The sequence below is a fragment of the Sebastes fasciatus genome, chromosome 20 (genome assembly GCF_043250625.1).
Source record: "Sebastes fasciatus isolate fSebFas1 chromosome 20, fSebFas1.pri, whole genome shotgun sequence".
Taxonomy (NCBI): Eukaryota; Metazoa; Chordata; class Actinopteri; order Perciformes; family Sebastidae; genus Sebastes; species Sebastes fasciatus.
In genome coordinates, this window is record NC_133814.1 from 23,771,812 (window position 1) to 23,798,083 (window position 26,272).

Genomic DNA, 26,272 nt, shown 5'->3' on the forward strand with positions numbered 1-26,272 from the left:
GCCACTGCAGTACTGCTCAGTTAGGATATTTGTATACTACATATCCACCAGATGGCAACAGACACTGTGAAACTAAAGGTTTGAGAGCTGGGCTCAGGCCAGCTCATTCATATATGTATGTGGGTGTTCTTTCAAATTCACATACTGAATCTCTGATGCAAGACGGGTATCATATCTAATGTTTATCAGTGGATATACTGGATGTTATCATAAGTGCACAAGTCTCTGGTTGGACCTGATTGAGATGAAACAGATTTAACTCCATGTCATATCGATGACCAAAAGATGGTGTTTTTTCATCGCTTCATACTTTTGAGATGTGTGTAGACTCACCAGTCCAGCTGAGTCCGAGGTGGTCGGCTACTATCGCCATGCGGAGGTCTGTTCTCTCACAGGGACTCTGAGGGCCTGTGTCGAGGAAGCAGGGAAGGGCAGGATACAAACAATTAACATGTGATGATATGACAACAAATCCCCTAATTAATTTAATGTGATTCTCAGTAAGAGATGCACAAAATGGCTCTTATAAAATGGCCTCAGAGGGGATCAATGATAAAAGAAATAGATTGGGATTGTGAACTTAAAGTTTGTCTGTTTCAGACATTAATGTGATTTAAACAACACCTACTAAATACCTACTTAATGAGCTTTTGCCTCTTTTTTTTTGCCATTTTCTGATGTGATATTCACATTAAACCCCGTACTGTTGGCGACTGAACAAACATAAAGACTAACTTTAGCTCACCGTCCCAGGTCTCACCTCTGGAAAAAATAAAAACACTTTTTTTCTGGCCAGACTTTCCTCAATGATTCAGTTTGGATAATGGACGCTCGCTAAAAGAAATAGTGGGACATTTTTGGGAAGTGCACTTCACTTTGTTGCTGAGAATTAGATGAGGAGGTCGATACCACTCTCTCACATCTCTGAAGCTGGAGCCAAGAGACAGTTAGCTCAGCTTAGTTTAGCCTTAGCCTGGCTAGCCTGGCTCTGTCCAAAGGTAAAAAGAAATCTGCCTACCAGCACCTCTAATGCTCACTAATTAACATGTTATATTTAATTTAATCTATTTAAAGAATTGTGTAAAAACATTGTGGGGGTTATGTGTCGGATAATAAGTGTATTTCCCAAAATGTTGAACTATTCCTTTAAGTTTTAAACGGACTGTCTATAGGGCTATATTCTATTTCTTCTTCTTAATTATAAATCCAGATATGCTCTCTGGATGCGACATACAGAGTACTGTGATAGCGGAGATTATCATACTATCTTTACTAAACTATTGTTCATACTCTGCATAAATGCACAGTTCACACTACACGACTTCAGCCTTGATTTTCCACTATTGCATTAACTACTTTTAGACTAGAACAGGGGTCAGCAACCTGCAGCTTCTGGAGCCACATGCAGCTCTTTAGCTCCTCTCCAGTGGCTCCCTGTGGATTAATAAAAATGGAAATGAATAACTGTTTTTGTTTACATTTTTATTTTTATTTATCACTGTTGTAGGTCTAATGTACGATAGTACGACGGAGTATTAGGGCCACTTTGAGGAAAAAAAAAAAATCGGAGGTTTCAATAATAAAGTCATAATATTCCGAGAATAAAGTCATAGGTTTACAAGAAAAAAAGTCGTAATATAAGAATAAAGTCACAAGTTTAAGAGAAAAAAACGTTGTAATATTCCGAGAACAAAGTCATAATATTATAAAGTAGTAATTTGACGTGTTATTTTCTTTTTTCACGTAAAGATATGACTTTATTCTCGCAATATTACGACTTTTTTTCTCGTAATATTATGACTTTATTCTGGAAATCTCCGATTTGTTTTCCCCTCAAAGTGGCCCTAATACTCCGTAGTACATTTGCACTTTGGCCCTCACTGCATTAGACTTATATACTAATTTATATACTTAGACTATAAACTGTGTTGCCTTCATCACAATGCTCAAATCTTTTGCGGCTCCAGACAGATTTTAGTTTTTTTTCTTTGCCTAAAATGGCTCTTTTGATAGTAAAGGTTGCTGACTCCTGGACTAGCACTATTAAAAGAACATCTGATAATACAAAATAACAATCTAAAGCATGAGGATCTGTGAGGCCAGAAAAGGAAAAACAAAAATCACATTTTCACACTAAAATGTTTGATGTCCAGTAGTATATTAGTATTAGTAGTAAAGAGTTAAAGAGTTTTGTATCACATCACTAACAACAAACGATCTACCGTCAGGCAACATTTCCCACTGATAAAAGCAATTCATGGCTTCAACTTGAAATCAAAAGTAATCCAGCTGTTTTCCACCGTCCCGACTGCACCGACACGCCTCTAGTGCAGCTGGCATTCATCTGATTGTCAAGTCCAGCCGATGAATTGTTTTCGCAGTGTTTTCCAGAGAGCAAAAGTACCACCAAATGATCTCTACAAACCAGGCAAGCAGACCAAAACAAACACAAGGTCATATTTCCCCAAACAATCTTCTTTACATCTAGGGTCTTAATCATGTCGCGGTGGGGGGGAGTGAGCGGTGTGGTGAGGTGTGAGGCTAACTTGATCTGTAGTGTGAAATGAAAGTGAGAATGTGTGTGGTAGCCTGTAAAACCCCACAGTAATAGACGGGAATGCACACTCACTTAACTGAGGCCCTAGAGTGTGCTTACTTGCAAGCCAATACTGACAATAAAAAAGTGTTTACTTGATATTGAAATTGTAGTTTCTGTTGCATCAAAGACATCACTACAGTCTGTTGTAAAGCACTAGCCATGAGGTAATTAATCCCCTGTCATAGCACATATACAGACACCACTTTCCCTAACAGACTTTAAACACCAAACTGTCCTCGACCAAAGAAATTCTTAGTCGACAAACACTCGATACGATTTTATCGACTAATCAATTAGTTGATTTTATCAACAGATCTGTAAAACTGAGTTTCTCCACAAAGAATCAGACAAAAGCACCACTTTAAATCTGGTGTTTACCAGAGAGGTGCTCATAAGTTTCATGGAAATAAGTCATAAAAAATGACTAATAGACTAAAGAAATCTGAGTCAACTAAGATCAAAGTAGTTGACTAATCGACTAAGGGGGCAGCTAGTTGATTCTGTCATCGATTCTCCGTGTCTCAGCCTTTACTTCTTTGCCTAAATCAGACAGCACAGGACACAGATAACACGAATGACAGGAAGAAGAAGAAGAAGAAGTGACAGCTACACTTACGTCACATCACAAAGCACCCACAACAGCTACATGCATCTCAGAGAGAGAGAGATAAAAGTATACACAAGTGTTTAGAAAGAGTTTACAAACTAGTCTCCGTGACAGTAGCCGTGATTGGTTGATCAACCTGACTCCCTTCCTCCTTCTGCTCTTGCTCCTTCCCTCCAAGTGTCCGCCTACTCTTCCTCCTCCTCATCCTCTCACTGCTGGCCTGCTCAACCTCAGCTCTCACATCTCTAGCAGATGGTGTTGATGATGTGGTGGTGCTGGTGGAGGTGGAGGTAGAGGTGCGTGAAGGGCGGGAACTTCTAGAAGCTCTAGATGTGAAGGAAGTGTTCCTGGTAGTGCTGAGGCTGCAGCTCTCTCCGTCCTCAGTGGGCTGTGTTTTCCCCTCTAACTTTCTCTCAGCCTCCTTGGGAATGGTTTGGTCCAAACGTTTGGCTGCCTGGCTATTGACACACCTTGTTTTTTTGGAGACCACTGCACTGCCATTTCTCCCGTGCTCATTTGTGCTACTTCTTCTTGCATTTTTCCCTAAACTGTATCTATGTTCAGTGCTGGATCTGCCTTTAGTTAGTTGTTTATTACCCCTGGAAGTGCTTCTATCACTAACCACAGATTTAGTTCGAACCTGCTTCTGCTCCCGTGAACAAGAGGAGTATTTCATGGCTTTCATTACTGGGATTCTAGATTTAGGAAATAAATTCTCAAAAGGGTCTAATCTTTCCCTGATATTATGCTTTGCATGTTTCCTTACTAGGAATTTATCAACATTATCTTTCACTATTGGTTGACTTTGACTGCATAGTTTGCGACTGGGCGCCCTCACCGGTAACCTTGACTTGCATATCTTGCCTTTGACCTCTTTGGCTGCTGTGTTTGTTATTACTACATGAGTATAAGCCCTGCCTTCCCTGCTGTTCTCCTCTAGCTGGCTGAAGGATGCTTCTATCCTGCCGACACTCCTGCCGAGAGTGGGTCCCGAAGAGGACAACAAGTTGAATACAGCCTGACTGACGTCTGAATGGGAGTCAGGGATGTTGCCACTGGTATTGCTGCTCCATGCTTGGCGATTGCTAACATGTTGTGCGGATGATGAATCTGTGCTTTGGTAATAAATGGGATTTTCTGAAGTCCAATCCAAATGGTTGGATGCACCTGAAGGTATTCTGTGATTTGAATAATAATCTGTGATGCCTGATATATCAAAATTAGAATAATCTGAGGTTACAGAATAAGAAGTATCTACAGTTGTTCCTGAGGTTATGTCATTAGAGTGATCAAAGATGCCTGGTGTTCTACATTTAGAAGTGCTATTTGAAGCATCAGAGGTTTTATCAGATGACAACTTGAATCCTGTTCTAAAAGTGGAGAATTTAGGCTCAGTGGTGGAGTCTCTGCATGTGGTGTAACTGCCAGCTGTATTTGATATTTCTAGCTGGACAGTAGTAGTCTGAATGGAGACTTGAGGGACTGTTAATGTATCCGTGGGATCCTGAATATTAAAATGATCCCCGTGTTGTGAGGAGGCAACTACCTCTAAGTCCCTGACCCTGTACCTGCCCGCCGAGTAGTAATGCTCACCAATCTGAAAAAACTGCAGCCTCTCCTCCACCATGTCCCTCTTGCTCATGTCAATCGCACCACTGCGTGTCATCTCAAACATCTTCCCTTCATGGAAGGGGAATGGGTTCGGCTCGCTCGTCGGCGTGCTATCGTCCGTTGGTGTTCGGGCTGGGGTAGTGTCTGGTGTTGTGGCCTGAGACTGGTCGTCCACTGCCAGTCCAAAAGGCTTAGGCTCACCATTGCTTTCCCTTGTCCCTCCCATGTCAACGACTTCTTCTTCTCCACCTTTACTGGGCCAGGGGTCAAAGTCCAGCCCCTTAGTGGCAACAGTCTTAAAAGGAGAATTAAACTCCTCTTCTAACTTATAACTAAAGTAAGTGTCTGAAAATCCCTCTTTATCTGACGGTTTTTGTTCCTGACCTTCAACCCCATCTTTACTAACACCATCAGGTGTCTCACCATTTGGGGGGCTATCTTTTTTGAAAGGGTCCTTTTGACATTCCTCCGGGGTTTTCTCCTCTTCAATAACTTCCAGTTTGGTCGGAGGAAAAGAGCGGTCGGTGGACCTAAATGTGTCTGTTGCCCAGACGTCTCTCCGGCTGTCTGGAAGCCCAAACAGCCGTAAATCTGCCTGCTCGCACAGGCCATCATCTTCATCCTGAAGTTCATATCCATCTAGAGAGTCTATCTCTGTTGCATCTGTGTCATGAGAAAATTCAGCCGTTGTGGCTATTGAACAGTCTGTAATGGACTGGTCATTTCCATTTTGCTCATAATCATATTCCTCTCCTTTGCCATTAGAACCATTGGAGCCATTAGTCCCTCCATTGGTCCCGCCATTGGTCCCACCATTGGTCCCGCCAATGGTCCCGCCATTGGTCCCGCCATTGGTCCCGCCATTGGTCCCGCCATTAAGTTCTTTGTTGTTTCCATTTTTGTCATGTTTTTTGGCTTTAGATGCCTTTTCCTTCTCCTTCCTCTTCTCCTCCTCCTCGGGAACTTTGAAATTGAATTTCTTACAAGGAATTGTTTGAAAGATTGACTCATCCTCGTCGTCTCCTGTCCTTTCATCATTTGATTGACTGTCATCTTCCTCCTGGGACACCGGGGTAGGGGGTTGGATACGTATAATTGGCTCGGTCAGCAGGTGCTTGTCATGTTCTTCCTGTAAGTTCACCTCCATCATTTCTGTCTCGGCCTCTGAAGAGGCACAGGAACCTTTCCTTTCTGGGTCGGATATTTCTGAATTAGAGTCCAGAGGAGGTGGGGGAGGGAACTCAATATATGCAATACCTTTGTCTTTTGAGACTTCTTGATGCTCCTGCTCGGTCATTTCATCATGTTGGCCATTAGTTGCTGTTTCCTGCTGGTTATCATTAGTTTCTGTTTCTTGCTCATTAGCATTAGCAAGGTCTGCTTGGGTGGTGTGAACACTAGTTTTGCTTTCCGGTAGGACCTCTTTAAAAGAGAAAAAAACTCTGCTTAAGTCATCTTCCTCTGATTCTTCAGATACCTCCATGATGGGGCTGGGTTGTCCTGGCATGAATCCCATAAAGCCATCAGGGGTCCTGGGCAAGAGGTCATAGCTGACCTCCTCAGAGCTGGGGGTTTCTGGCGTAATGGGGCTTTTACCTGAGCTATCTATGAAGGAAACTTGTTCTAGTGTATCATCATCTGGGCTTATGGGGCTGAGTGCTGAGTTTGTTTTCTGCTTGACTGTGTACAGTGTCCCTTTGGCTTCCCTCTCTGCCTGCCTTCCCACCTGAACACTGACATAAACAGGTAAAGTTTTGATGCCCTTGAAGTTCTCTTTGGTTGTTATAGCATCTGGAGGGGTTATGACTTTCTCCAATGTGTCTCTAGGGCTGGGGAGGTTGTTGGAGTTGGAATCTTTGGGCGCATTATCTAGAATTTCAAAGGTCAGATCTGTTTTTGCCAGGGCTGTCTCAAGGCTCGTCTGTATTTTGCTTTTAGATAATGTAGGTATCTGTGATGGTTTAGTTATTGTCTGTTTCTTTGTGAGGTCATTATCTAAAGTAGAAGATCTTACAGGAATTTGTGATTCTGTCTTTTTTCTGAGGTTTTTGTTTGGTGGTTCTTCTGCGTCTTTTCTTAACACCTCAGCTATTACTTCTTTGGAAGCACTTTTGGTGACTTGTTGGCTCTTTATAGCATCACTGTCTTTCTCTAGTAGTTTAGCAGTATCATGAACAACAGGTGCCTGGACTTTCTGACCTTTATTGCTTTCTTTAATTTCCTGAGTAACAGTGGAAGGGATATCTTTCCCTTTAGTAGTTGCTTTTTGACTCTCAGTCTCACTAATTTGTCTTTGCAACAAGGGCTCTGGGATGTTTTTGTTTGGCGACTTGTCTCCTGTATGTTTTGGGGATTTAGATGTTGATGATATCAAAGCAGGTTTAGTGCTGTCGGTGACAGCACATGTGTCCTTCTCTACATCCTTTTTTAGAGTTACCTTTTCTGACGGTTCAGATACTTTTGGTGTTTTTCCTCCATAACACTGATAAACAGGAAGTTTGCTCTCCTGTAATTTCTTTATTGAAGGTTTTGGCTGCACTGGAGGAGGAATTTTGGTTGGACTAAACTGCGTTTGTTTCTGAGCCTCAGATTCAAACTTCATCCTTGCAGCGCTGACTTTGGATGTTGATTTTACATGAGAGGGAGAAGAAGGTTCAGATTCACTGGTTTTAGTTTGCTGTTTAATTTTATCCTCACTGCTTTTCTGGGGACTGCTTGGTAAGCTAGAACTTTTCTTTTCAGTTACACTGTCAAACATTTTACCAACAGAAGGCTCCCTGAGTTTGCTTTTACTGAAGCCCTCTTCTGCTTTAGGTTTCTGCTGTGTTTTCTCAGGGGTACTGCAGGCAGAGCTAGGCCAGGACCTGGGTTCCTTTGGCTCTCGTTTCACAGGCTTTTTCTCAGGGGACTGCAGCTCATCATTGAGCTTCTCTGTTTTGTCACGGAAGAACTGTGATACCTCACTGAGTTTTTCTTCAGCTTCCTTTACAGATTGATCCACCCTATCCTCGTAAAGGAGCTTATCCCTGCTCCTGTCATGTTTATCCTCTGTAAATCGCATCCAAACAGCATGTTTGGGGCTTCCCTGCTCTGTGGAGTAATGAAGCACTGTCACCTTATCAAACTGAGATGGTTCGTCCCTGTGCACGAATTTACCAGACATAGGGGACCCATCTTTAGATGACTTAGAAACATACTCTCTTTTGGGGCTTCCATGTTGCTGACTCTCAGTGCCACGGCTACCACTCTCCTCAGAAACTAGGTGGCGGTTTCTGTCAGTCACTATTGCCGAGTCCTCTGTGTCAGAGTGAGACAGCGATGACGCGTCAAGTTTCTCTGAGCGGAGCATTTTCTCAGCAAACCTATATGACTCGCCTCTGATTTCAGATAGATCATCATCACAGTATTCTACGGACTGTTGGCTCAATAGTTTCAGGGTTTTATATGAATCGTCTGCTATCAGCTGGGCAGAATTTGGGCGACTGTCCTCCTCCTGTGACACTGGGGTGTTAACGCGAGATGTTTCTAGGAAGGAGGGCAGAGATTCTTCGGCAGTAAGTTCCTCCTCTTCCTGTTGGGCCTCATCGTAATCGGTAAGTTCCCTAATCCCATGGTCCCCTTTGTAGACATAAAGCTCAGGGTGTTTCTTGGTTTCCCTGAAGATGACCTCAGTCGGCTCTGCTGTGCTGTGGCCCTTTTCGATATGAACCTCAATTATCCTTTCAACTTTGGGTTTGGATTTAATGTCTCTGTCAAGAAATCTAGGAGTCAGCTCGTCGCCTTTGACAGAATCCTGGCTAGCTTTGTGTTCAAAAAGGCCTGCCAGCTCTTTAGATGGGTCCCTACCTGACTGGAAAGCTTTCATGATATCTCTAACTGACATACCTTCCTCTATCATCTCTACGCTGTCGGTCAGTTGGGGCTTGTGATAGACCATTCTAGTTGTAGTAGTAATATGAGTTTCCTCTTTAAGACACATACTCGTGTTCATCATGGAGTCCTCTTCTGGCATTTTCATGGCTTGCATGGAGCTCGTTGAAGCTGCATCTGGCTCCATAAAGGGGAGAGCAGATGCAGCCTCGTCCATGAGTAAAGGCTCAAAAGGATCATCGTAGCTCCTAATGTGGACCACTTCAGTCCTGGTCTCAGTGACGCAGGGAGGGATGGGTGAATCTGTGAATAAAGGCTTAGGTCCTGTACTCTCTGCACTCTGAGGAGCAGAGGGTGTCTTTTCACTCCTGGTCTCGAACCCGCTGTCGGACAGGGGACTCTTATCCTGTTCATGGGACAGGTCCTCAGGTGACTCCAAAATAGTGTCCGTCCCCTGATAGGATTCAGTAAGTTTGCTCAGGTCTTTCTCTGAGGGAGACCTGAGCATGCCTGAGACCGGTGGAGGCATTTTGAGTTTGTGCTCTTGTATCGACATAGATGGTTTAAGGACACGTTTCTGTTTCTCTTCCCCTTCCCTTTTTGCCTCCTCCTCGTACCTACATTTCAACTCCGCCATTCTGGAGAGAGAGCTAGCGCCAATGTCATTTGTTAAAAAGTCTACTACTTTAGCCAACTCTAAGTCTTTACTTGACATGGACTGCTGCTTGAGCAGGAGTGTGTTTTCATCAAAGAGAGGGTAAAAGTCTGAGAAGGCACTTTGTGCTTCCTCAATCTCATCTTTGGAAAATTCCTCCCATTCATCCTCTGAAGCTCTCTCTCTACCTACCTTACCTTCACTCTTGACATCTTTCTTTAATATCTCGCTGACTTTCACTAAGTCTTCTTTCACTTTCTCTACTAGAGTAAATGGCTCCTCGTCCTCTAACTTGGTCTCTTTAGGAGTGCCAGTGTATGACGTTTGAACAGTTTTAGCTGCTGTCTGTGTGTCTGTCTGCAGGATAGCCGTCATCCTGATCAGATCCTCTTTCATGTCTGCTACATCTTTTAGTATCTCCTGGTTGGAAGTTCCAGTTGGGTGGATGATGGCCGGCGTGATAAACGGAGGGGATTTCAGTTGGGACTTTATTTTTGATGAGGTAACACAGGAAGAAAGAGAAGAAGACAACGAGGATGAGGCACGAGAGGAATCAGGCAGTGCCATTTTGAGAGACCCTGGCCCTGGTTTGACAGGGGTGTCTGGAATGACGTTGACTAAGGAAAACACAGGAACAGTCATTGTGTTAGAAGAAACTGCCGAGCCGGAGGAGGCAGCTACAGATCTCAGAGAACCGTAAGCGGAGCTTGTTGCTGCAGTCCTACGCGAGGAGGACAGTGATCTAAGAGTGCCATAGCCGGACACAGAATATGAGTCTATAGCTTCATTTATGGCGGCGCTGACGCCGGAGGTCGCTGCCTGGGTGGTGGCCTGAATCCTCTCCTGAAGGCTGCTACTTCTCTCTGAGATTTGGCGAGAAGAAGGGGAGGATGGCGTGGAGGAGGAGGATGGATATTTAACAGGAGAGACTGATCCGTTCATCATGGAGAGTTCTGAGGAAGCAATGGTTGTCTGCCCGGTCGAGGAGAGAGACGAGAGGGACGTCCTCCCTCCTCTGGTTGAGAGTGTTGAATCTACAGAGGTTTTCAAAGAGGACAGGCTGGAGATGCTTTTAACGGGAGAAAGGCTAGGTGCGCCTGCATCCGTCGCAATTGTGGACCCAAGGGCAGTTTTAAAAGGCAGATTAGAACTGTACATGTTGTAAGGTGACTTTGGCGATGCGGGAGCTGATGACCTCTCTGGTACAGAACCATTGGGTATCGAGTGAAGTGGGGAAGTCCTTGATGTGTATGCTGAAGCAAGGCTTTTGATAGATGCTGGATCTGTGGCAGGTTTACACGGGCTTCCAGAGGACACAAGGCTGGCAGACCCCTGGACAGGGTACTGACCCAGCTGGACAACGGTTTTAATGGGTGAAGGCATAGTCCTGTAAGACCTGATGGGGGATGAGGACATTAGGTCGCTAACTGATTTAACTGGGGATGACATGGAAGGTGGTGGTGCTCCCAGGGGGGCTTTGATTGTTGCAGCGCATGCAGGTAACGGGGAGGAAAGGGGCCAGGTAGTTTTCAATGGAGAAGCAGCTGGTGAGCCTGCCGGTGAATCGGTAGAGGTGAGGGAACCCCCCACTCCGACGGGCCTTGTTTGACCAGGGACGGTAATAGGAGCAGTCGACCATGGTGGGTAAGGTCTGGTTGGAAAGACAGGTTTGTGAGGGTAACCAGCAGGCAGTGTTCTTGCTGTTGTGCTTCGCTCAACTGCTGTTTCTTCAGATGAATTTGTAGAAATAATCATAAAGAAGGAATGGGGAAAAATAATAATAAAAAGAATATGGAATAGTATAGGTAACAGAAAATTATGTTGGGGAAGGAAAAGGAATAAAAAAAATGTGAAAGAAAAAGAGATCAGAGGAGGAAGAGTTTGTCAGTGACGCAGTCCTGTTATCAAGGAAGGAAAAATAGCAGTTTTATGAAGTGCTAATATTTGAGTATTGATTGAAGATGGAGTTATGAAAAGAAACGGATGTGTTCCTGTATGATTCAGGATTTGGATATGACTCAAACAGCAACAACAACAGCAACATAATGAATAAACTTAACGAAGCACGTACAGCAGCAAAGTAAAATCCCAAAAGACAATGGAGTAGACTAACAATTGACAACGGAAAAAATGGTAGGACAAATGCACCGGGATTAACACAAAAACAACTTCTCTCTTTGGACTGAAATCAGCGTATGGATTCTGGCTCTAATTTCAATCCGCTTTGTAAAGTGCCTTTTATCTGTTTGGTCCAAAACTTACATAATGACGGATTCCCCAAAGACAATTTAGTCACTACAACAGAGCCAATGGCTGCAGACGTTTCCATTTTCCTTTCATTATGTAACAAACAAAATATGACAAAATGTGTTTTCCAAGACTGAAGTTTTGGCCCATTTTGTCATTCAAGATCGATAAGAACTGGTGAAAAGCACAAAGTGTGAAAAAACTGAACAGAAACACCTGAAAGAAAAGCCAAACTCAAGACCTCTTACATGCATGTTTGTCCCACAAAAAGCTGCTACATCATCACAAAGCCAAAAAAAGGCTTTAAACTCAGAGGGGACAAATGAAAAAACACATTAAAATTTTGCTTTGACCTTCCTCCCAAAATTTCCATTACATTGTGGCGGTAAATCAAAGAAAAATTTTGATGTTGCTGCATTTGGACTTCTAAAACTCAGCAGTGGAAATCAACCAAACAAACCCAGAAGGTGTACAACTCACAATGTGGGCAAGCACGGCACAAAAACCACTCATTGACCCATGCAAAAATATGTACCATGTCGTAAACAAGCATGTGGACAGTGCATGTCATGTAGGATGAGAAATATGCATTTATTACATTAAGTCACATCTATCTACATATCGATTACGCATTTTACAGGTTAATTAAAGTTGTTAATAAACTATCTTATCCACTTATAAATTGGCATTATTAAATTCATCAAAGGGTTTGTTAGTGAAAATGTCAAAACTCACTCAGTGCAGGCTCGGCCAGATAGCTGTAGCGCTTACGTAAGGCTAGGGATGCAAAGGTATGACGTCGCTCTGGCTTTTCAGTCTGCAACAATAGCAAACAACACAAAAACCTATTAGTTCTAGGTCACCCTACATTGTGTGGAGCTGCCAAATGACCAACATTTGGACATTATAAACGTCAAATTAAAGCAAACCCGATAGTCTGCATTAGTTGGTATTAACATAAAAACAAAGCCCATATTTAACAGTTAAGTAATACAGCGACTAATTTACTGCACTCCAATCCTCTATTTTAATACAACTAACAATAAGTGTAACTATGCCAAGCTAGCCAAATTAGCTTACGTTAGTCATGAGAAGTACAAAGTCTACATTATAAGTACTTAAAAGTGCAAATAATCAGTTTTAAAGTAATGTTACTAACGGTTAAATCTTAACTTAAGGACACTGTAAGTACATCTATACTCCAAAGCCCACTTGTATCACATACTGTAGAGCGGAAGGGATAAAGATTGGACATAAAACAAATCGTTTTTTCCATATCTACAATATATCATGCAGCTAAAGGTTGCTTTGAACAAGGAAAGCTCGTATTGTCCTTGTACAAGCGGAAAGAATAATGCTATGATGAAGCAGGAGCCGCTATAGATCTAGCGCAGACGGCAGCAAATGGTGGGGAGGGTGTGGTTTTACCTCATCCTCGGCATCTGACTCCATTTCCTGGTTCCCAAGATGCATTGCAGAAACAGGGGGGAGTAACATAATGGAAAGCAGGGGGGGAAAAGAAACATCAGGGTGTGAAAAAGGAGTGATTGACAGAAGCTCCAGAAGCCACTTAAGCAAACAAACAGAAACACAGACGAAACAAACACCAAAATAAAAAGTATAAAGCGCCAACACTCAGCAGCAAAAACAGCACATGAACTCAAGCCACAAAAAGCCAGCCTGATAATCAGAAAAAAAAGCCTTTTGCACTAAAAGCCCTCAGCCAAAAGCATGTCATCCAAATCAAAATGAAAACAGCCAATGACAAGAATCCACTGCATAGATAACCGATTTACACAGAGAGAAGCTTTTAAACAGATAAAAGACACAGTTTGGCCAAAGTCTTTCTCTGTCTTTCATCTATCAGTGTGTTAATTGGGGCCGAAAAGTACCCTAACCACGAGTATGGTTATGGAGGTGAAAACAGAATGGTGAGTTCACGCTACCTTACCTTTTTCACCGCAGGAAGTGTGATGTTCAGGTTGCACACGGCGGTCTGTGGAAGGCCTTTTATGGTCTTACACTCTTTGAGGAACGTAAGACGGCCGCAGGGCTCCTGGCTGGGATCTCTCACCTAGAGAGAGAACATTGCTTCTTTATGTACCTTGTTCCTTTATAAAGGTAGCAGTTGATGTACTTCAATGTGTACACCATACACATGAGGTTTATTTTTTCCGCATGTGTGCAAATGTGCGTACTTCATGTTAAATGTTCAGGGCCATTTTTGCAAAGTTTTCACTTAAAGGGACTATTTGTAACTTTCAGAAATGCTTGTTAACAGCGACACCTGTGGCCGTGAAATCAACGAAAGTCGACGTCGGGCTCGCGCTTGCTCGCTCTAAATATACCTGAACGAGAATTGCTCAAAACAGTGAGGCGACACACGTCAGCTAAAACCACAATATCACTCTATATTTCAGCTGCTTGGCAGTAAAGTTAGCTGACCAGACGAAGGTCTCTCCATGAACATGATTTAGATCTGATCCTGGTGTTGTCTTTTCCTGTCTCAGTGCAGGCTGAGGCAGCGGGGCTCTGAAGCGTGTCTCCCTGCTCTCTCCGCCCGGAGCCGGAGAGAGCAGGGAGACACCGTCACCCAGTCGTTAACGAGACGGTAACGTTTCTCTCTGAAGAGCCCCGTCACTTCACAAGACACGGGAAAGCTCTGTTGGTCTGGAGGAGCTGCAGCATTTATTTCTGCACAAACGCTACATTCACTAGATGTTCTCAGAGCTAAACTAACTCTTCTGCAGTGTGGAGTGAGCACACGTTCACGTCTAGAGGTGGAGCGAGCTGAGCGAGAACGCGCGCGCTGTCTGATTGAAAGCGAGCAGGCAGAGGAGGAGAGGCAGCGGCTACACGCGAACGCGCATATGCGAGTGCGCATGTGTCCCGATCCGGTACATTTATACGCTTAAAAAGTTACAAACAGTCCCTTTAATACGATCATATATTTCAGCACTTGACAGCAGCATAGACTAATGGAAGAGCTATATTTGCATGTAATGTTATACACATGCAACTGTTGCTCTAATTAGTTGTGATAAAGTGGAGCTTGATCTAGTTCACACGCAGCAAGAATAGTTTTCACCAAATGATGCAAGAGTATTGATTATGAAGAACACGAGGTTAATGGGTCAATCAATAACATGACGTTATCTATCAGTGACAAAGAGAACTAGGTCAGACCCGGTGGACTGGGTTCACTGGGTGCTAGTGTGGGTAACGGTAACAATGATGGGTTAGTACAGAACTTAACAGCAACAACAGTATACCGGCTGCTGCTGCTTTTCTCCAGCATTATGTCTTGTGCCCTTTTGTACTCGGGAATGACAGCTTTGGTGTAATTTTAGTAACTTTCAACAAGTTTTGTGTCACGTTGATTTATAGATCTTGAGAAGGAGGTTGTTGTACGCGGTGGGGATGATAGAGTGTATGCAGTACCTTGACACAGAAGGGCAGACGGTTCTCCTTGAAGGCGTAGAAGTTAAGAACTAACTGCTGACCACCTTTAGTCAGAGGAGCCACGTTTCCATAGCAGTCCACATAGATGGGCCTGCCCTCCAGAACCTGAGAGAGCACATCACGTCGGTAAGAACAACACTTCACAACAACAAAATGCAGCTCTCTTGTTACAGATTTTTCAAAAAGTACTCTTCCAAATCTTTCAACTTCCTTTAGCCCTTCCTTCTGACAGGAACAGAATAGATAATAATGAAGTACCTCTATGTCTTTGCTCCTGGCCACCTCCTCGAAGTTCTCCTGCTGCTCCAGGGTCTTATCCACCTTGTCGTCCGTCATACAGAAGCACCTCAGTCTGGACTCCACGGGGTCGTTCGTCTTAGCAAACACCACAAACTTGGCCATGTAGGGCACGCAGATGAGCTCCCTGTACAGCTGCATGGCCAAGCCCACCGTCTCCGGGATCTGGTGGCAGTCTGCTAACCAGAACCTGCACAGACGACAAATAAAATGATCAACATTTCAAGACACAGAGACAAATGCAACAGATTATTCAGGATAACTTCAGTGTAACACATGAGCAGGTGGTGCGTCTCACCTGGCAGAAACATTAGTGGTGAAGGAGACGCAGTCATTGACGAAGGTGAGAGGAGTTGTGCCAGTGATGTCTTCCCACTGTGCTGGGGACGTACCACCTGGTAGATATGTAGGAAGTTTAATGTACAAGGAACATATTACAGCGACGTATTAAAAGCCCAAGATTCACTAAAGACACACACACCTGTAATGCTACAGAGGAGGCGGAGACATGGCGTACAGTCTCCTTTGTAGCCGTTGGTGAGCCCCTCCCCTGAGAGAGGCGGGACTGGGATTGTCATGGTGATGGGCTTGTGGAACTTCCTTCTTCTGGGCTCCACGGTAACGATGGGGCTGAAGGTTGCCCGGTTACCGAGGGTTTTCTTCACATAGTCGTCGGGTACCGGCTGGGCCTGGGAGACAAGAGATTGGTGATGTGTGTTTAATGTGTGTAGGTTTTGTTTTATAGCTTCTGCCACTGTGGTCACAAACAAACAACAGACGTCTCTAATCTCACCTGCAGTCCAACTTTGATCTTCTTGGTTAACGCCCCCTCGGGGAAGGAAGCTTGAACCAACGGGACACTCCGGCTGCACAGAGTCCCGCCCTCTGGTCCCATCTGATTGGTCTCCTGCCTGATTCGAGACACGACAGCAAAGTACTGTGGGAAGTCCTTGGTGATGATGCGGCAGATTCTCTTCCTCTCCAGGTCATCAGGGCTGTCCAGTTCTACAGGGAAGGAAAATATATAAATTACATCAATCACACGTACATTATAAATAATCTATTTTCCAAACCTACAGAAACATCTCAGTTTGTAGTACCACTAGCACCGTCAGGCCTCGAGACTAACATCATCCCGCTGTTGATGATAGAAAATGTGTTTGGGACGCCGTAAACTCACTATCGACGTTTCCTGATAATGCTTCATTGTGAACAACAAATCAACAAACCACATATAATTCTACACATAGGGGCTTTAAGAACACTTCCAGGCATATATCCTTTTAGTTTAAATATACAAACTTGCCTGGGTGCCACAAGACAACAAGGTTTTGAGAAAAAAAAAGTCAAAGCGTGTTCTTCACCTTCATCCATCCCACTGAGGAGCTGACTGAGGTCGTCAGTCTTAAAGTCGTACAGATGCTCCTTCCAGGATTCTCCGTTCTCGCTGCGCAGCAGGATCAGCTCTCTCTCCTGGCCGCGCATCGAGCCAAAATGAGGGATCTCCACTATCACCGGTCTGGTAATAAGGTACAGGGAGTATGGTTTAATCAATCATATCTTATTCATTTAAGACTGAAATGGCAGGTAACGGCTAAACCAAGAAAATAGAGGTTTAGTTCTGTCTGATGATGTACAGCGTCTCTTTAAGCATAGGCAGGGGGTTAACGCTTATACAGGTGGCATTCATTCAAATGAAGTGAAATATGAACATTGAAGGACGTTGGTGTCAGAGACATACTGTACAGGGATGAATGAACTTTGGTTCAGCTGATGACAGCGTTGCTTCGTGATGATAGCCGTCATGGCCGTGCTGCAGTTCGATGGGGTGCATGTCATCGCTTGGCGTGACTCAACTCGACAAGAAACGCATGAAATGGAACGAGGGGAGACGGGAGAAAGCTGCACAGCCCTTATTCAAACAAGGCATGATGGCAACACAAGAGAGGAGGATGAACATAGGCCTGCTCTAGTCTGAGGACAATTTCCCCTCAGAGTAGAGAGTATAAAAGGACAGACAGAGAGGAACTATATTCATTGATCATCCCCTATCAGTGATAAACTCCTACATGAACACACAAGTATTTACTGGAAAAGTTATAGATGAATCCAGGTTGTAAGCAAAAGTACACAAGCCGTCAGAGTTTATAGTCGTGGGAAGAAGTACTCAGACCTCTTATGTAGAAATACTCTGTTACAAGTACAAGTCCAGTTAAAGCTCTTAAGTAAAAGTACCAAAGTATTTGCATCAAAATATACTTTAAAAAAAAAAATGTAAAAGTAAAACTACTCTTTATGTAGAGGGGCCCTTTTCAGAAAAAATCTATATTATGTGATTATAATTAGTGATGCATTAATGTGTACATAATTTTGATGTTGGTAAAGGTGGAGCAAATTTGTATTACTTTATCTGCTGGGTAGCTTGTGAATTGTGTCTTAATCTATAGGACTACATCATCATTTTGTGGGTGATAATATTAAAGAAATTATTAAATAAATGGTGAAAAAAAGTACAATATTTGCCAGAAAAAGGAAATACTCAATTAAAGTATTTTAAAATTATACTTAAGTACAGTATTTGGGTAAATTTACTTTATAAATACATTTTAAGTTACTTTTTAAGTTTTTTTTGCCAAGAAATCTGGCGGAGGCGATGTCACGTGTTTCCGTGCACCAATCACGAATCAGAAGTCAATTGTGCCGTTTGCTTATGTTGCCATGGTGACGCCACTGTCAAAAGAACAACAGCAACTTTGGTTGTTGCTTATTCAGTCACGAATATGAGAATAGAAGTTTTATAAGTGCAGTTAAATATTATAATTTAAATTTTTATGAAGAAAAGCCTGAAGTACTCAGAGAGGAGAAAAGTTATTGTGACAAACTGTCATAATATAATCAAGATTCAAGAGTCTCATACCCGCCGAAACACAGTGTATTTATTGCTTATAATAAGCATAATGAAACAACCCTTCTAAGTTGAGCTGTAGCCCTGAAGTTTCACAGTATGGATCTCAACCAGACTCTTTCTACTACTCTCTCTGGAAATAAATTACACATAAATACTGTGGGATGACATCAAACTGATCTTAAAAGGTGAAATAAAGTAACAGCGGTCATGGGAAGCAGGATGATGCTCGCCTTGAGGAGGGAAAAAGGCTCATGCCCAACAAGCGCAGTCCAAACAGCCAATCAAAACCTTTACTTTCAGTGACATCAAAAGCCAACTGAAAGCTTCTGAAATAAAATAAAATACAATGGTCTCTAAATGAAAGGAACCGTAATGGATTTAAAGTTCTATCGTGTAGTTTTAGGAAGAATTTTAAAATCTGAAATATAAAATAAAAATCCTAATGTCTCTCCCTGAGGCTAAAACAAATCCACTTTGCTGTGGTGGACCCATCATACAACTAACTTTATATAAGTAGTAACTAGTTGTCCTCCCTTCAAAAAGGTTCACTATGTCATTGATTTCTTCCCAAAACTACATGGCAACCATATAGTAGTAATGCTGTGTCCTAACAAATCAACAGAGATGGGTAAAATAATCATATCCATCAGCATGAATCAGCCTCGCTCATGTCGTTTCCTCGGGGGGAGGAGGTGGGAGGAACAGGAGGGAGAGGAGCAGGGAGGAGGGGGGGATGCTATGTTTGGTTCCTACCCAACAAATCTAGTTCCTCTGGGTCCCAGCTGAAGCACTGGACTAACCAGGCTCTCGCCTTCATTAAGGGCTGGCAGCTTTCTGGGAAGATGTAGTTTACTGCGTCCGCAAGATAGTGAAACACACACGCACACCCACGTACAAAACACACACTTGCAAAGTCAGTAAAAGCACACTGAGTCGTATCAGTAATAAGATTCATGTCTCTCCTGTCCAGTATGCATCAGTGACATCAGTAACGGCAACTATTCACTCACAATATCAGTCTCTGGTTGGTGAATACACGGTGTATTGTTTGGATCTGATGTTGATGCATTTAGTTGCTAACTGAAAATAAGAATCTAAAGTAGTAATACTGCATTGTAGAAATAGGGCTGTCGCAATAACTGCAATATTGCAGTACCGCACTATTGACAAGCCAACTGCAGGGGATGGCAAGCAACCGCCACAAACTCTATGTTCACATTTTTTCTTTTTTAAATTCTTTGCAAGGGGAGCGCCGCATATTTCACATACTCAACCTTGTGTGGACATTTTTACTTTACGGATATTCTGTATCATAGCAACCAGATGCAACCAAAGCCTCTCAGCTGGTATTACCTCCGTCAAGGCCGAAGGCCTAGGAAGGAGGTTATGTTTTCACCAGCGTTGGTTTGTTTGTTGGTTTGTTTGTTGGTTTGTTTGTTTGTCCGTTACCAGGATTACTACAAAAGTCTGCGGTGGATTTGAATGACATTTTTTGGAGGGGTGGGGTGTGGCACAATGAACAACACATTCGATTTTGGTGGCGATCCGAATCATGATCGGGCTTCGGGATTTTTTTTAAGGATTCCGATCAGCCTGAGCATTAAGACAACAGGGTTTAACACAAGCGCAGTGTAACTGATGACGCGTTGATGACCCCGGCTTCTTCCTTCTTCGAGCAGAGAGACAGAGAGAGAGCGGGTTGTGGGGGAGGCAACAGTGGATTCAGTGTTTTTTCACATTAAACTCAGTGAAATTACCGTTGAGTTCGACCAAAGCACACTCAGTGATTGTTGGAAAGAGTAACGACGACGGTTTAGGTGACTTTTATTTTGTTTCTGTCCAGTTTGAATGAAGTGTTCTATGATGCCCTGCTACGTTCAGCTGATCTCAAATTCAGAACCGTCTTTATCAAACATGCAGACGTGTATGCTGCATTTTGTTTTGTGGTATTTACTGTAATTGGACACATTAACAGGTAATCAAAGCCTTTCCGTTCAGTTGAGCCAAATTTTTTAATTTCCGCTGGTTTTGACATTTCCTGACAAAGTTTTAATGAATATAAAACTGAAACATGTCCACATATTTACTTCTTTTTTTCTCCCCACAATTTACACATTTACACAGTGTACATCCGTTAGTGATGTTGCCTTTACTTTGCCAAAGCTGGACTGAATGCTTGAGGGTGAGCACACGGCAACAATTACACTTTAACTGCAAATTAAACGGCAGGTATTCCACCTAAACATGCACATACACTCATTCACACGTTCAAATATAAACGCAGATGGCTGGAGATGGCGATGGCAAGAAGCAGAAGGAAGGAGATGTCAAGTCACCGAACAGAAGTGCAGAAAAATAAGCAATTAAGCAAACGGCGTCAATACTGGCGAGGTTTAAAAAGAAACATCAGGTCTTACCCGAGGAACTGAGCTCCGGCTGGACCGACCTCCACCAGTCGGCTGGCCAGGCCTTCTCCTTCCACCATCGGAGGAGGCGACGCCAGTTTGTGTCTCTTGACCAGCCGACAGGTGATCCTAGTGGGCGCCGTGCACTTCCTGGGCGGGATGATGATGCGCATGCCGTTGTGACGACTTCCTCTCATGGAGCCGCCCCTGGCGTCGACCATGAAGCTGACCAGGAACCTGACGGAGAGCGAAGAAAAGGAAGAGGAGAGGTGGAAGAGACAAAGAGTGATGGAAGACAGTGAAGCAGAGAGTGCAAAGACAAGAACGAAAGAGTAGCATGTTTGGAGATAAAGAGAGGAAAGGATATAGAAAAGGAATGGAACAAGAAGTAAAATACACATCAATTTAACATCAGTATTGATGGCGACAGAAGAGCTTTAGTTGATGTGAAGTCCCTTCTCATGCTGTGATCTTCAAAACACACACAAAGTGTGAGCCAAAGAGAAGAGAGATAACGAAATGTAAAGAGTTTTCTGTGTTGGCTATGGCTGCGCTTTAAAAAATAAAGTGTTGGTTACAATTAGAAAACACCAACTCTTCCTCAAACATCCATTTCAAGCAAATGAATATTCTTTAGTTATTTTGTGTGGATGAATTAGCCAAGATGCCAACACAGGAGCCTCCACCTGTGTTTGATCCATATTAGAAGGTACACAGTAGTGTGGTCCTGTGTGTAACTCATTTCAACTCATCACATAACACGCACGCTCACACACACACACACACACACACACACACACATATAGATCCACACCATGCAATTTGGTGAACAAGATGTAATGTTAGTTTATATGCTTTTTGAGGAAATGGTGTACATATAAATGTCATTTTGCAAGTCTCAAGCGAATGTAAAGATTCGCTCACAGACTATAAAATACATGAACTAACACACATGTTATCTGTGGTTGCAATATATTCATCTTGAACTGAAGACTGTCTTTAACTGATATATAACCGGTTAATGACTGTTAATGACCTGAATCTATTTCTAACTGATCGACTGTCAAAGAGTTGGAAAATGTAAAAACATTCGGAACCGGCTGTAACTAAAGACAGGGTTTCTGCCAGTGCTTTGCAAGCCGGGGCCTAATCATTGGGGATTTATGTATTTTTAAGATGTTTTTTAAGCTAAAATGTGTTATTACAAGTAGCAAACTCCTTTAAAGCTTCAGTAGGCAGAACGTTTTTGGCATCACTGGGCAAAAATCCCATAATAACCTTTTAGCATATTGTAATTCAAGTGCTCAGAGAAAACTAGACTTCTGCATTCCTCATGGTTCTGTTTTCAGGCTTTAAAATGCTGCCGGGTCACAAACTTTCTCATTTTACAGCTAAACTGTGCACAACAAGATGTTTCTGAAAACATTTGAGGCGACAAATAGGCATTACAGTAGCAGAATATTGATTCATATTTGATCAACGCTGCCTAGTTTGACCGTTTGGTCGGAGTTCGCGAGTGAAAAGTAACAACTTTTCTGGCGGAAACACTGAAAGATTAAGTCTACATCAGTCAAACACAAACTCATTCAGATCAGTTCAGAGACTCACAAAGATTTCCTCCAAACAAAAAGGAAAGGCAAAAAAATCCAAATCTGTAACAACACAGTTCATGTGTGAGGAGGAGAACAAACACAGATGTTATGAGTGAACAGAGAGGGGAGGGTGTGATGTCACCGGGAAAAAACGACAAGTAACAACAAACAAGGAAGGAGGTGGTGATAAAAAGAGGGCAACCAATCACAGTCAATCACCTGCTGTCGTACTGCGGGAGCGGAGAGGAAAAACTGCAGGATGGACGACAAAGCAACGCAGTAGTGACAGGTCAACAACAGAGCTTTGTCATTGGAAACACCACTGAGAAGACGATTAACAAGGAGTCCTTTCAAGGTTCCACATTTTGGGAGAGACGCTTATTCGCTTTCTGGCAGAGAGTTAGATGAGGAGTTGATGCCAATCTCATGTCTGTCTGTTAAACCCATAGACTGTATATAAGAAGTGGACGTAGTCACCGTAACGTCACCCATTGGTTTGTGGATTGCCGTTTTGAAGCGTCGAGTTCTGCATTTTGGCCGTCGTCATCTTGTTTTTTTGCAACCAGAAGTGACACGAGAGGGTGGAGCTAAGTTCAACCGAACGCTGAATAAGACATTTTTAGGTGACCGAAAGGTTATAATTAACTTTGATGAACTGAAAACACACTGTGAAAGGGTTAAAGTTCACGGACAACACCCAGACCGGACAACGCCGTCGTAGCGACCTGTCAATCACAAGGTAGCCCCGCCCTAAAGCATCCCCTGCTTTATGATCTATCTGACTCTAAATGGGACCATAACTTACTAAATGAACATCATGCTGTATTGAAGAAGACTTGAAACTAGCGATTGAGACCATAAACTCATGTTTACAATGTTTACTGAGGTAATAAATCAAGTGAGAAGTAGGCTCATTTTCTCATAGACTTCTATACAATCAGACTTCTTTCTGCAACCAGAGGAGTCGCCCCCTGCTGGCTGTTAGAGAGAATGACAGTTTAAGACACTTCAGCATTGGCTTCACTTTTCAGACCCGGAGGTTGCCGTCTTATTAAATATAAGGCCACAGTCAACAGCCGTTACATCTTAGCACCAAAACTGGAATTGTTGTTTGTACTTTAGAGGTGTCGGTAGGCAGATTTTAGCAAGGCTAGCTATTTCCCCCCGTCTCCAGTCTTTGTGCTAAGCTAAGCTAACCATCTCTTAGCTGTAGCTTCACTTTTTTTCTTCATCTTATTTACGGGACAGCTACGAGAGGGATATCAATCTTCTTATCTAACGCTCCGCCAGAAAGCGAGTTAGCGTATTTCCAACAATGTCAAACTTTTGCTTTAAATTACAGCTCCTTCATTTCCACAGTTAGGTGAGTCACAGGTGGATCTGCTGCTGCGAGGCCAATGGTTAACCTTTAGCATCATCAGGCGAGCAATGCTCAGATTTTTGGATTTGGTTAAACAGAGAGAGAAACTAGAGCCAAGTCTCATCAGTTTCTGTTTCTGTTTTTACAAGTTTGGTACCGTGTTATTTATACAGTAATTACGGAAATGAGGGAAGTGCAACTTTTGCTAACAGATTAGCTTTAAAATCACCAACAGACAATCAGAGAGGGTGAAGAGAAACCGCTGCAGGTATAGGAGCCGTTTTCTCGAGGGGAAAGAAAATGAGAAGGGAAGACAGACAGATAATATAATAAACAGGGAGGTGGAAACAAAGACAAGCACACGTGTCTCGTGTCCTTCTTTAACCACTCATCCGTTCAAGACGTGCTTACCCGGAGTGTATCGGTGAGGAGACGAGGTTGACGTTATCCAGTGCGTCTGCAGTCCAGCTGTATCTCCTCAGAGAGTCGTTGTCAAAGTCTTTAGCCACCGCCAAATGCTGTGGAGGAGACGACAAGGTCATTGTAATGCATGAGAGTGTGTGCATCTTCAGTATAGTGAAGAAATCAGATCATAATGTACAGCTTTCTGTCATGAAGCCATGCATTTAAATAACCATGAAAAAGAGAAAAAATGAAGCCTGTGTTGGTGAGGTCTTATAGAAATCTTTCTCTAACAAGAAAACCTAAAGTGTGGCCATAAAAAGTTCCTATAATTTCCTGATGGCTGAAATTTATCATCCAATATGAGGACAGACGAGTACCGCCACATAAATCTGCTGAGGGGTCGGCATGTTTCCCTTTAAGGGCCAGCAGTGAGCTATGATATAACAAGATGACACCTCCTCTGGGGAAGGACTCCTAGTACAACTCGCAGGATTTATGGCTGAGTCATAAAAAATGATTTCCACACATGGGAGACTTTGGCAGCTATTATTAAAAAAAAGAAAATCTGGAGCTTTCAGTAAGACACCGGCATTTTAAAAACCTTATCTAGACATCCAGTAAACGGAATAATACACTTTTAACTGAAAAATCACTGTTTTACGGAGGGTAACAACAACAGAAACCAACATCAGAACCGTTAATGAGAACAAAACCCTGTAAAACCCCGACACTGTATGAAGTGTTGTGAAATAAAATCTTACTCTTAATCAATCCCACAATAAATATGGAAGGAATCCAATTTGGATGTGGTAGCAGAGTGGTATCATAGTGTCTAATTATTCATCACCAACACATGGATAAAGAATAGACAGTCCACTTTAACACAATGAAGAGAAAATGGTGAATATATACATGCTATGAGATGAGCTGTGCATGGAAACAACTGAACATAACTGAACAAAATAATATCAAACTAAGTATAACAAATGGTAATACAGTCTGAATGACATACTGTCACATGCACTTGAGCGTCTACCTTGTTGTGTTTCTCTACAATGAAAGACCTTTCCTTACAGAGCATCTGGAGCAGCGTGAGAGGAGACGAGCTGTTACTTAGCAGCTGTTACATTCACACATCGTATCATCATGTTACTCTTCAAACTACTGCATTAAATACTGCATGGTGTGTCTCACTGTAGTAGCGTCATCTGTCACACATTTACAGGCAAAAATAGCATTAGAGCATCTTCATGACTCCAGGTCTGTCTCATTTCTTTTAAACTGAAAATGATTCAACATATTCATTTCTCAGAGGCTTTCGTGGTCGAGCTTAAGGGGGCGCTCCAATGATTTTACATATGAAGCTTAATTCACTAGTCACTGTTAGTACCAGTGTTGCCAGTTTCCACCCAATTGGGCTACTTTTGATTAAGTTCGGCTGGGGAAAATAGCGGTGGACTTGATGAAATTGATGAAAGCTGTCATTTTATAGTCAAAAACACAGACACAAAATACATATAATAAATATTTGGTTGTCTGATTACCCTATTTGTGGGTTGCAATAGCCTATATAACATTTCATCTTTGGTTATTTGATGCAGAATATGAAGCTTTGTGTGCTTATTGTGTCTCTTCTATAGTGCATGTAACGGTTTTATGGTTATAATTTGGGCTGTTTAATGTTTTTAATGAATTAGGCTGGTTTTTAAGTTGTGACTGGAAACTGTAAATCTGATCTGAAAGACGCCATCTGAAAGACGCCATCGAGCTGCATTATGGGAAGTATAGGATACAGTGTTTAGTGCTTAGGACCCACAAATCAGGATTTCTTGGCAATTTTGATAATGCTTTTGTTTAATTTGTCTCTCACGAGTCCTCCAACGGTTTGGAAGTGCAACACTAAAAAGATGGTTTAACACTGTTGCATGAAGAAGACATATTTATTAAATTTAAAAAACATGTTTATACTCCCAAAATAAGGAACCAAAAAAAGTATTAATGGTGGTATCAGCAACAAAACTCAGGTATCATTTTAGCAATGACATTGTCAATTTTCCAACAATAGTCGATCTTGTCTTGTGATTCTAATGCTGGGTTCTAGTTTTTAAGGAACTACCATCACTACCTAAACAAGAGGTTTCAGCCAAACCTTCATTTAGAATCATGAACTGATGAGATGATGAGAACAAATTCATTTAAATTATGATGCTTATAAACATGTTTCTAGCAAAAATAATCTTTCATTTAATAAAAC

At 42.6% G+C, this 26,272-nt stretch overlaps 1 protein-coding gene across 6 annotated transcripts in view; it reads right to left on the bottom strand.

Moving 5' to 3' along the window:
- Positions 1-26,272, bottom strand: part of LOC141758041 (ankyrin-3-like) — a 117,396-nt gene that overhangs the window by 15,434 nt on the left and 75,690 nt on the right. For 3 of the 6 annotated variants that reach the window (XM_074619091.1, XM_074619093.1, XM_074619094.1), the window contains 11 exons: positions 24,025-24,131; positions 20,674-20,898; positions 16,713-16,867; positions 16,142-16,353; positions 15,830-16,037; positions 15,647-15,743; positions 15,310-15,538; positions 15,031-15,156; positions 13,541-13,663; positions 12,325-12,406; positions 334-408 (listed from right to left, as the gene is read on the bottom strand). In XM_074619091.1, coding sequence (XP_074475192.1) covers positions 334-408; positions 12,325-12,406; positions 13,541-13,663; positions 15,031-15,156; positions 15,310-15,538; positions 15,647-15,743; positions 15,830-16,037; positions 16,142-16,353; positions 16,713-16,867; positions 20,674-20,898; positions 24,025-24,131 — 1,639 coding nt within the window. Of the gene's footprint in view, positions 1-333; positions 409-4,799; positions 11,070-12,324; positions 12,407-13,017; positions 13,045-13,540; positions 13,664-15,030; positions 15,157-15,309; positions 15,539-15,646; positions 15,744-15,829; positions 16,038-16,141; positions 16,354-16,712; positions 16,868-19,009; positions 19,109-20,673; positions 20,899-22,472; positions 22,506-24,024; positions 24,132-25,054; positions 25,100-26,272 lie in introns of all 6 variants that reach the window. The other 3 variants (XM_074619089.1, XM_074619092.1, XM_074619088.1) reach the window with 2 other exon arrangements.